Below are 10,808 nucleotides of genomic sequence, written 5' to 3'. Positions count from 1 at the left end.
CTCCTCGTAGCGACCAAGTTTACATGCTTTCAGTAGTTTTAATCCGCCAGTCACGAAAGTTGCAGGTCAGTTGGACAGGTGTTGTTCAAATTTTATTGGAATAGGTTCAACTCTTTAGTGCGCCTTACTGTTGGACATAATAAATTTTGTGAAAACAAATTATAAAATAATAAATACGGATAAATGGTTTCACTGAGTGAAGAAAGGGACAGGGAATGTTTATTTACTGATCTTCCACGGGTTAGATCGATAAGATACCTTGCCAAACAGCTATGTAAAAAACCAGACTGATGCTTAGATTAGCCGAACAACGCTGATTTGACATTAGGTTATCATAACACTGCTATCTACTTTTGGTCTAGCATAGCCTAGTTTCAGTATGAAATACTTGGGGTACCTGAAAAAGGCTGCTCATCAATAGTAATCAACTCCTTGAAGATTTGGAAAAGTTGAATTGAGACAAGTACGGAATTGACGGAAGGTAACACGTTGGGAGTTAGAAAATTGCTGTATTGCGTCGCCCCGAGTTTGACTGTTAGGTTATTTACAGTAACTGACGGCAACGTTTTCCGCCGTAAGGGATTACGTTTCTGTGTAAACGTTTGCTCGTCGCAACAGTTCACACGGTCTTTGTTGAATGGACTGTAATGAATAATTTTGTTTGAAAGTCATAATGTTAAAATCAAAAGTAAGCATTTGCCATCATTTGTATTAAATATAGAAACTATATTTATTAGTCTTGCTTTGTTAACATTACGCAAAGTTTTATTAATAAAACGCTCTCACAGGTAGTTTATTTCATAAATAGTCGCCAGTAAAGTCCCAATCCGTTATAGAAGATGAATCTGTAGGGAAATGTCTGTGCACAAGGTAACCTTTAGACTTGAATCATATACCATGAGCGTTTCCTTTTTTCCTTCATCTTTCTGGCCAAGAATGGCCTTTGCCCCTTAACCCGTTGGGCAGCATTTTTGTTGACCTATGTGTGGTAACTCGAGCAGGCATTGAGAGCTATTTCCATGAACTTGAGACAGATGCTTAAACTAGGGTTCAATGTGATGATATCAGAAATAGATTTCTCTTAAATTCAATGCACTATTGCGTAAATACAAGACATAGCACTAGCAGTTCCCTGAATCGTGTTTGTTATTTGTCTGTTTAAAGATTCTTGTAAGATTTGACCAAGCAGACTATAGTGGTTTTGTGTTTAATTTAACATTAAATTAAAGGCAATGGAAAGCCATGTTTTTTGAGACTCAGCGGGTTTCTATAACCAGAGTCGGCGTGTTTAGTAAAAAGAACCGAAAGAATTTCAATGACCAACAATCAAATGGTGTAATAACTCACAGAGTAAGTGTTGTTGTGGAATTATGATAAAAATTCTGGTGAAATCGCCCTAGTTATTAAAGTTTACTGCTTGACAAGATTAAGCGCACTTAAGACCACTAATCCAACTTTGACTTTTTCATTACAGCTTGGGCGTTACATGTTTACGTCAATCGGATTGAACAAAGGTTTTCACACATTTTTTAACCATTCGGATGACTGTTAACTTAATTTAAAACACTTTGTTGCTTTGATATATTTACAGAGGTAGTCCGTGTATATGTATCGAACAGTCAATTTTCCAATAGTTAACATTGAAAGTTTGCTAAATGCATTAATTCAAGTTGTGTTTCCCTAATACAAACTTCTACCTATTCACCACACTCATACGTTCTACTCGAAACCAATTGATTTTATCCCAATACCAGCAAATTGTCTAGGACGATTTGCTCATTCAAGATTTTGTCTTACAAGCCACTTGCTTGAATCTGCGCGTGAAGTTACTGTAATGTTGGCCCGCGGCCATTGGTCACTTTGCTGAACGTTAAATAAACAAACTTGAAACCGCATTTGTAACGAAGTCAGCACTGTAACCGCCAACAAAGCTATCCGATATTTCCTGTTTGTATCAAACCGGTAACCCATGTATATTTGTAAAAACATCTCAACGGTCATATTTAAACAAAAAATAAAAGGTTTGGTGTTTTGCAATGGTTTGTAAACTTTTGTCAAAGATTTTGACGTCGCTTACCAACCAAACAAGGCATGACAACCGCTGATAGAAAACATAAAATGAAACAGCTATAGCAGTACGGCTAGAGAGTATGACCACCACTTAGCTTCTAATTACTGGCTCCGCAATGTAACGTGCATGCGATTTGTTCGGCACCTCCATTCGGATGGAAATGATTACCGACTATTTGCATTGCCCTAATTACCAGTTATCCACGTGTACAGTTTCGCATTGCTGTGCCAACAAACTTGAACTGGAGTTACTCATGCGTGATGAGCATTGTTTTCAATGTTTTTATCCTTGGTGTTTTGTGTTGTGTAGGCAAGTCGTTCGCTACCAAGTCCAACGATGTTGCGAAATAGAAGGGTTCCACCGTTTTTCAAGATCACCCTGGTCGTTTTGTGTGCGTTTATACTGTGGTCCTTTAACCACCCTTCATCAAGTAAGTTGTTTATTTTATCGTAATTACTGGAAAATGCACTTGACTTTAATTGACTAATTTTGCCGTTCACTTTACATCACTGACATTCCTTTGGTAAAAATGTTGTATTGTATATTTAGAGCTCAACATGCAAAATCGAAGAATAAGAAGTAATTTGTTTGAAAAACAGCTGCGTGAGCAAGCAATTCCTGATGGATACAAAGTATCAAAAGACGTACGCAATATTTTTTTAGCAATAGCATAACACTAGCTTGTGCATCACGTTTAGTGTTTGCAGTAAAATTATGTTAATATTTTCACAGTATATCTGAGAAGTTTAATTGCTGTATTATGAAAATTATTCATTCATACCTCTTTGGTTTAAAGTTTGTAGATATATGAAGTTTTACTGAAATGTACTTTTTTAGTCGTCAAAGTTCCACAAGATAGTCGATCAGTGCGTGGACCCTGTAACGAACGTGGTTTTTCTAAAGACCCACAAAACCGGCAGTTCAACAATGTCCAACATCATGCTGCGGTTTGCAGGTAACGTTAATTGTAGGGCGCGACAGACTCGCACCAGCGTGTGTGGTTATTAAAGCAACGACCGCAGATTACACAAACGATCTCGGCATTTTCAAGTTATCTATAATTACAAAATGCCAATCTAGCTGCACGAAAATGCATATTTCTACCAAATTTGGTGATTGGATGTCGGTTTTTGATTTACTGTGAAAATAAACCGTGTAAAGGTGTGTTTGGAAGTGTTGATTCACTGTGTGGTTACTAAGATTAACACGGTTGCCCCGATTATCGCTTGTTACTTATTTTGCTGTTATCCACAGCATCTTAACAGGATTATCAGACGGCATATATGGTTGGTGTAAGGTTCTAACTACGAAATGAATTTTTCCAAATCATTTTGAATTTGTGATAAGCCTATAAATAATAAATATTATATATTAAATGCTGTATGAAAATGGGCAAAAGAATTACCTTCACAAGTTTTCTGTTTAGGTAAATTAACCTATTTAGAGACCTTCTTTATTATAAATATGCGAATCTACATTTGTGTCAAAAACTAATCTACATAATTTGGTATTTAGTAATGCCAGTAGCTTGCTAAACAACGCCGTTCGTTTTGGAAAGGTTCTAACACTTTTCGAATGCAAATCTAACTAAAACACGCACTTGTCAATAACAACAATAACAACAACCCCAGTGTGAGAAACTGTTTGCATGTTCCGACCAACATTCCCACACTCGAAAGTTTGATTTCGCGTTTGTACAAAACGTAATGGTTGTTCCCACTTCAGTGGACATCTATCGTTCGCCGGGGGGCAAATTTCTCGATTGATTGACATCAGGGAAGTGAGAAGTAGACGAACATAAACACTCTATGCTCGCATCGGCGCCGATAGGGTCGTAGATATCGACTGGCAAAAACGGACAACCTAATTTCTGCAAAAAAAGTTCAGTGTTGTTTACTGGTCGCACGATTTGTTTTCTATTGCGCAACACATTGGTCGCCCTGGCAACCAAAATCTTGATCATTTCCAAACAGTTAACATTTAAAGCTTTATTTACCTTTTTAACTGTGCCCAGTTGTTACAATGCTTGAATAGACGAGATGGTCGAACAAACTTGTTTTCGCTTTTTTGTGACAAACGTATTTTTGCAGACACCCATAATCTCACAGTGGGACTTCCCCTTAAGAATCATTGGGAATTGGGGGGTTACCCTGCCTACATCGACCGAAGATTAATCGACCCCCCTCTGCCCACCTACAACATATTGGGCCATCATTTCAGGTTAAAATTATCCACGTTATTTACACATCTACTGAACACTTTGTTGCTTCTCATTTTACAAATTTGTGGTTGAAAATATATTTTTGTCGGTCGCGTACGTCGTGCGACTTCAAAGGATTATTTCATCGCTATTTGTAAGCAGTTTGCTCATTTCTTTTTGCGAAATATTGGTACAAATTTATTACCATAATTTATTTCTTTAATGCAGATTCAGTATCGACAGACTACAGGAAATTATGCCGAAGACAACTCGATATATAACCATCATAAGAGCTCCTATGGACAATGTTGAGTCTGTGTTCGGCTTTTTTCAGGTACATTTTTAGGTTTAAAATAATCAAGTGAAATTCGTTTTTAATTGAGCAAATAAAAAATATTAATCGTTTTTTCTCCTAAAGGATCAAAGTCCATTTAATGACTGGTTGCAAGACATTGAAGCCGATACCACCGCCTTGCGACTGCAGACATTCTATGACAATCCAGACAAGTTTTTCAACAAACACACGGATTGGTATTTTAGAAGCAAAAACCACATGTTCTTCGATATTGGGTTAGTTGGTGGTTGTAAATTATGTGTGGTCTTTATCAGTGCTCAGTTGCATAGTTCCAAATGACAGCGGCACACCTTAACCCAATTAGTAAGAGTTATTACGTCACAATAAGGTTCGTAGTTATATAAATACATAGAGTCTGGATTAGCTTTGTCGAATATACAACTGTTGTAACGCCAAAGTTTATCCCAAAAACAATTTAGTTTTGAATCGTCTGACTGTATATTCTATTAAGCTAACACTGACTTTATGTATTTATATGACTGCGAAATTCTATTGTGACGTAATACCTCTTACTGATAGTCACATCGTGGCACACCTTGCTTCGTCTCGCGGCACATTAGGTTTGCGAAACACTGGTCTTAATGACTCTATAGGTTTTTTACACAACATACTTTACTGCATTTGTTTAGTGCAAATGATTTTTTTCATGAAACAATTCAGGCAAAAAGTAAAAATATTTTTTTTAATTTAAAATTTTTATGATTGAAGAATGGGTAGAACTAGTTTGTAATGTCTGGACACAGTGGAAATGTCGACAAGTCAACAAATATTAAATTTATAGCCCAACTTCAAACAACTCAATTAAAATGTGGTTTGTAACATATAAGGAATAAGTTGTTTTGATAAATTCCAAGTTATTATGCTGCTTGAATAGAAAATTACGATTTATTTGGGTTATTGCTTAAAACTTTAAACCCGACTTGGTTCACTTTACTCTTCAACCAATTGAGAAATAAACGGGAAAATGATAGGATTTACCCGCTTTTTGTTGATGAAAAAACGTCTGTTTTCTTATCTATTTTATCAAAACGTCAAAAAATTGCCTTCCTTTAAAAGTCATTTACATACCGAAAATGAATTGTGCCAGTTTCGACGTATCGAATGACGACGACGCATACATCGACAGTAAGATACAGGAGTTAGACGATACCTTCACACTTGTACTTCTCACCGATTTCTTCGACGAGAGTCTTATCATGATGAAACACTTGCTTTGTTGGTCTTGGGAAGATATCGTTTACATCAAGTTTAAGATGAGGATCTCCGAAGCCAAAACAGAGGTAGGGGAAAAATGTCATGTAGTGATTAAGTTTCAGCTAAATAGTTTTTTGCAGCATCAGTAAAGTTTTCTGCAAATGTGGAATATTTTATTATTTGATTAAGGGAATATTTAATCAGAATCCTTTTGCACCACTGTATTTAAATCTTCTAATTTATGGAATATGACATTTACAATATAATTCGGTACAAACCCAACTTGTATATATGTATACCACATGTGATGTTTTTATTTACCACGCGCTAGTTGTTTTTGGTTAAAATATTTGGTAAATGTTTCTTATACTGGGGTTATTAGAAGATTTAGGACAACTTTGTTTTTCGGAAAAAATCACAACATTAGCAAAGATCGTAATGATTTTTTTTAAGAAGTTTTTTCGTTAAAGCCACACTTTTTCACAAGGTCTAGATGCTTTCGAAACGCACAAATATTACATAATTTTTTCGAGGGTGTCTAACAAAGAAAGTCATATTTTGTGCGTTGGGACATAAAATATTTTTAGGTCACTAAAGTCATAAATTGGAACATAATTTTCGACTTGATCAGGCCTTCGGGTCGTTAAAAATATTCAATTCTTGGTCTAAATGATCGCTTTTATGACGTAAAAAATATTCTTTCAAAAATATTTCAATATATCTCTTATGTAGTGGATTTTGGAAATGCATTTTAAAAATTATATAATTTCCCGAATCAAGGATTGTTCGTTAGTTCGCCACTGGATTGCTGATAAATTCATGACTTTCAAAAATCACTCAAAAATTAAAGCTATATTTTTAAAATAAATAATAAGAAAAATCGCCTTGCTAGAAATGCACATAAATGTTGCAAGGAGAACTTGCAGCAGTCGCATTTTTATCTTAAGCGTCTCAACATCAAAAGGTCGCGTTCAAGAGTGTGTACTTGAACGATTAATTAAAACGTGTTAGGTTGGTCTGAAAGTACGAATAGTTTATGAAATTCACATAACTCGGCTTCAGGGCATACTTCAACTTGAAGTTTGTGGAGTGCACTCTGACCACAGACCGAGTCCGAACCAATTATTCACCACGTAAAGTTTTGTAACTATGCAACTAGCTATTTAGTGGAAACCTAATTTTAGTTATTATTGGGCATTGAATTTTAAATAAAGGATATAATTAGGTGAATTGTTATGTAATCTCGTTCCGACGTGACCACGAAACCTTAATTGGTTGCTAAGCTAAAATTACGTTTTTTTTTCAAAAAATTCTCAGCGGAACGATTGGATTTAAACTAAAAAAAAACTATTTCGTATTAGATGTTTACTAAATTTAAGTTTCCGCTTGGTAAATTTGATTGACACACCAGCGATTAAATTCTTACCGGAATGGCATACCGGCAAGAATTATTTTACCTAACATTTTTTACCGAAATGTTTCAGCTTACTTTCAGCACTGCCTGTGTAAAATATTACGCTGTAGGCTACTTGATATAGAAAGTAGCTGCAGCATTTTCATCAAACCCACTTTTAAAAATATTTTCAGGTAAACGAAGACTTGGGAAAGAAAATTCTTCGTTGGAACAAAGCGGACTACAAACTGTACGACCACTTTAACCGTACCTTCTGGAGACAAGTGGACGAGTACGGGAATCTACGAATGGAGGACGACCTCGTGACCTTCAAGCAGAAGCAAAAAGAGGCCGAAGACCTCTGTATAGACTCCTACCAACCATTCAAAAAGAAGCCCTGGATGCTGGGGGCCAAACTTAGGCCCAAACCTTCGCTATATTGCAAACACCTCGCCTGGTCAGAGACCGTATACGGGGAGCATTTAAGGGACAAAATGTATGACAGTATACCAGGCTTGCAGAAACCTAACGAAGATGACGACATGAAGAAGAACGAATTGTTTAACAGTGTTGCCAACGGGGCTTTGCAAAGCGACTAGGCTATTTGTTGTAAGTGGGTTTCCTATACACCATAGCATGTTATCGGTGCGCTATATAATTGTTTCGACATTTGCCGATGGGCTGGTCGCTTGCGCATGCTAATAGTGAAGTTTCATAAATGCCTCGTGGTAAGTAATTGACGAGTACACATTTCTTGAAAAATTGAGTGAATCAAAACATTTTTTTGCTACATCAATTGGACAAATTTGGTCTTTTAGGCAATTTGTATTTTTCTGTATTTAAAACTTTACCTGCAAATGCACCCTGGTCAACACGCCCTAATTTCCTCAGCTCGCTTATCAAGATCCCGATACTGGGGTCGGATGCCCTTGGGTTACAAGATTCGACCGTTCCTGTGAAAAATCTGGCATTTCAGCAGCCCTGATAATTATCGCACCCGGTTATACGAGTTTGACGTGTTTGCCATCATGCACGAACTCCACGACCAGAATTGCCATATTGCGTTCAAACCGCAAGAGGATTATGACCGCTCATTGCCGAAGTTGCGCAACATTTTTTTTGCATATCGGTTATCCCACAGCAATGTTCCAACCAGTGATTGCACTTCGCAGTAAAATTATCCTCAGCCTTTTTTGCTTGTGGAAGCAATGCGGATCCCAAATGCTGCAACAAGCGTGTATCCATTATTGCTTGCGAAAACTGCATCTCATTGTTTATCACAATACGTATAAGCTGTCGCGCTGTAAGCTGGTGGTGAAAGATGTGTTTTGTGCTTCATACGTTGCCAAATCACATGACGATGCTTCTTGCTCGTTGTTGATTTTTGAGTGTTACCACATTTGTAAAAACACCATCTAGAGAATTACCTTTACTATCTTTACGTTTTTTCTTGTTATTTTGTTTGTGCCAAATGTTCAACGCCGTTGCAGTTTGACGTCATGATGACGTTGCCTACGTTTCAGTGTGTTTCCCCTGCGTCTGTACCAGCGCTATCTAGACCGCTTGTTGCTAACGAATTTATGGAAAATGCAATTGTAAAGATATTTTGATGACAAATTGTTTTCCTCAATTGGATAAAGGTTGTTATTAGTGTGGAATTTGCAAAATTCCAATTTCGTTGCATTATATTTAACAAATTGCTTCGTGATTACTATTTATGTTCCTTCGAATAAAATTAAAACATGAAAAAGTATGGTTGTATGGTTAGACCCTATAATAAATTTGCTGTTATAAGAATAAAAAAGTTGAGATACTGTTTTTGTGATAGTTTCCTAAAGCCTCACATCACTAGTAATAGTATCACCACTACAAGCTACTGTAATTCTAGCCACGGGAGAATAGAAGTTGAACATCATATTAATATGTGTTGATTGACGTGTGTAATACGGAGATATATTCATGACATATCGATGAATGTTTACAACTACAGGCATCAACATTAGGCCAGTATTGGACTGAAACGTGATTGTTTTAGATCAAATGTCGCCACAACCGAGTATAAGTTGCAGAACACAGGAGTTCAAAGTATATCTCTCTACTGCCGTTCAGCGGAAAATGTCTCTAGTAGATATTGAGACAAGGAATGTCGATATAGTGCTATTCTTGCTGTCAGGCATAGTAATCAATAAGAATTGTTCTTCTGGCACTTTCGAAAGTGTTTGTTGTAACAAACGTTTCGTCCACCATCCGGCGAGACTTCCTCAGGGTTATTTACCAACGATAATGCACCAAGTGCTTAATACACCAAAAACGCAAGAAAAACGCAAGAAAAACACAAAAAGAAAAGTTACACTTTCGTAACATCAGTGCCAGAAGAACAATTCTTATTAATAACGAATGTTTTATTTTAATCAAAGAAACAACGTTTGATTTAATGGTCGTTGCTAAACATTGCAAGTTTCGTTCATTTGTACTTTGAAATAAAAGTGTGGGTTATGGTCGGTCATGATCTCAAACTATTGTGTGGAGTTGTTGGAAAGTTCGACCATGAGGGCACGTGCTTCCCGTTGCCACGCTGCTGCTTAACGACGACTTAACTGGGGGATACTAATTAAATACGAAGAGATTAAATTGTCGTCCCAACCAAAAGCGCATCGCCCGCACGTCTTCCGCAATGCTGGGCGTCTCTGTCCAATGTTTAGGGACAATAGGCGCACGACGGGCAACCAAGCAGGTAGGAGTCCGTGGAAAAAAGGAAAAAATGCATCCGATGTTCACTGTCCGTTGATTGTGCCTTTTGATTAATGATTTGTTGTTGACAGTGAAGCAAAACAACGTGTACGGCGATTGTAGGTTATGGCAGCTAATAAGGCAGAAGTTAAGCAAGAAAGATACAGCAAAGAAATTAAAATAAAAGTGCAAGAGGAGAGAAAATAAAAAGCAATTTTGTAAAATCGAAAATTAATCTGTCTGGAATCTACTTTTTTAAGCCCCAATAACAAGGCAATACAAGTTAACATGTTTTGGGCAGAATTTGGAGCATAGATATGTTTTTTGAGGCGAGGCTTATGAGCGTTTAAGAGGGCATGAATCAATTGATTTCTGTGTTTAGCTTGGAATGTCGTATGTTGAATAATTAAACGAATTCAAGGCAACTACACAACAAGGACGCACGAAAACAAATTAAAATGTTTCGAATTTAATACAAGAATACGTTCACATTTTTCACTAGAGGTCAGTAAGGTACAACCGCAAAAAAATGAAAAAATTATTTGATCTTTTCTACATTCAAACTATGTTGAAATTTTTCGAGGCAGAAATTTTTAAATTAAATTAACCTGCGAACATACCAAACAAACAAGCGGGTTTAAATTGCAAAACGGTTCAAGTTTTTAACACTAACCGAAGTTACAAAATCACTACTTTTAACCAAAACTTGTCCACATTCCTAACCAATGAAAAAGCATTGTGACAGGACGCAGGTTTACACAATAAGGCGATAACTGTGCTTTATAGAGCGTACAAACGACAATATTACGTCACACAGCGACGTCGGCGACTACAAAGCTACTAATCCAGCAATTGTACTAATGGT

At 36.7% G+C, this 10,808-nt stretch overlaps 1 protein-coding gene across 1 annotated transcript; it reads left to right on the top strand.

Moving 5' to 3' along the window:
• The first annotated feature begins 343 nt into the window (after positions 1 to 343).
• Positions 344 to 8,950, top strand: LOC145913565 (galactose-3-O-sulfotransferase 2-like). Its single transcript, XM_083001282.1, has 9 exons — positions 344 to 481; positions 2,381 to 2,501; positions 2,621 to 2,715; positions 2,909 to 3,026; positions 4,162 to 4,291; positions 4,500 to 4,605; positions 4,690 to 4,841; positions 5,714 to 5,906; positions 7,408 to 8,950. Exons 2-9 carry the CDS (start codon positions 2,408 to 2,410, stop codon positions 7,810 to 7,812), a joined length of 1,293 nt encoding a protein of 430 aa, XP_082857408.1. The 5' UTR covers positions 344 to 481; positions 2,381 to 2,407; the 3' UTR covers positions 7,813 to 8,950.
• The last annotated feature ends 1,858 nt before the right edge of the window (positions 8,951 to 10,808 follow it).

The sequence above is a fragment of the Ascidia mentula genome, chromosome 9, assembly GCF_947561715.1.
Source record: "Ascidia mentula chromosome 9, kaAscMent1.1, whole genome shotgun sequence".
Classification (NCBI taxonomy): domain Eukaryota; kingdom Metazoa; phylum Chordata; class Ascidiacea; order Phlebobranchia; family Ascidiidae; genus Ascidia; species Ascidia mentula.
Note: the sequence above shows the minus strand (reverse complement) of the source record. Positions and strands in the feature narration are given on the sequence as shown.

Coding starts and splice junctions, on each gene's coding strand:
- LOC145913565 (XM_083001282.1), top strand. CDS start 2,408: ATGTTGCGAAATAGAAGGGTTCCACCGTTTTTCAAGATCACCCTGGTC. Junction 2,502..2,620: donor CTTTAACCACCCTTCATCAA/GTAAGTTGTTTA, acceptor TTGTATATTTAG/AGCTCAACATGCAAAATCGA. Junction 3,027..4,161: donor CATCATGCTGCGGTTTGCAG/GTAACGTTAATT, acceptor GTATTTTTGCAG/ACACCCATAATCTCACAGTG.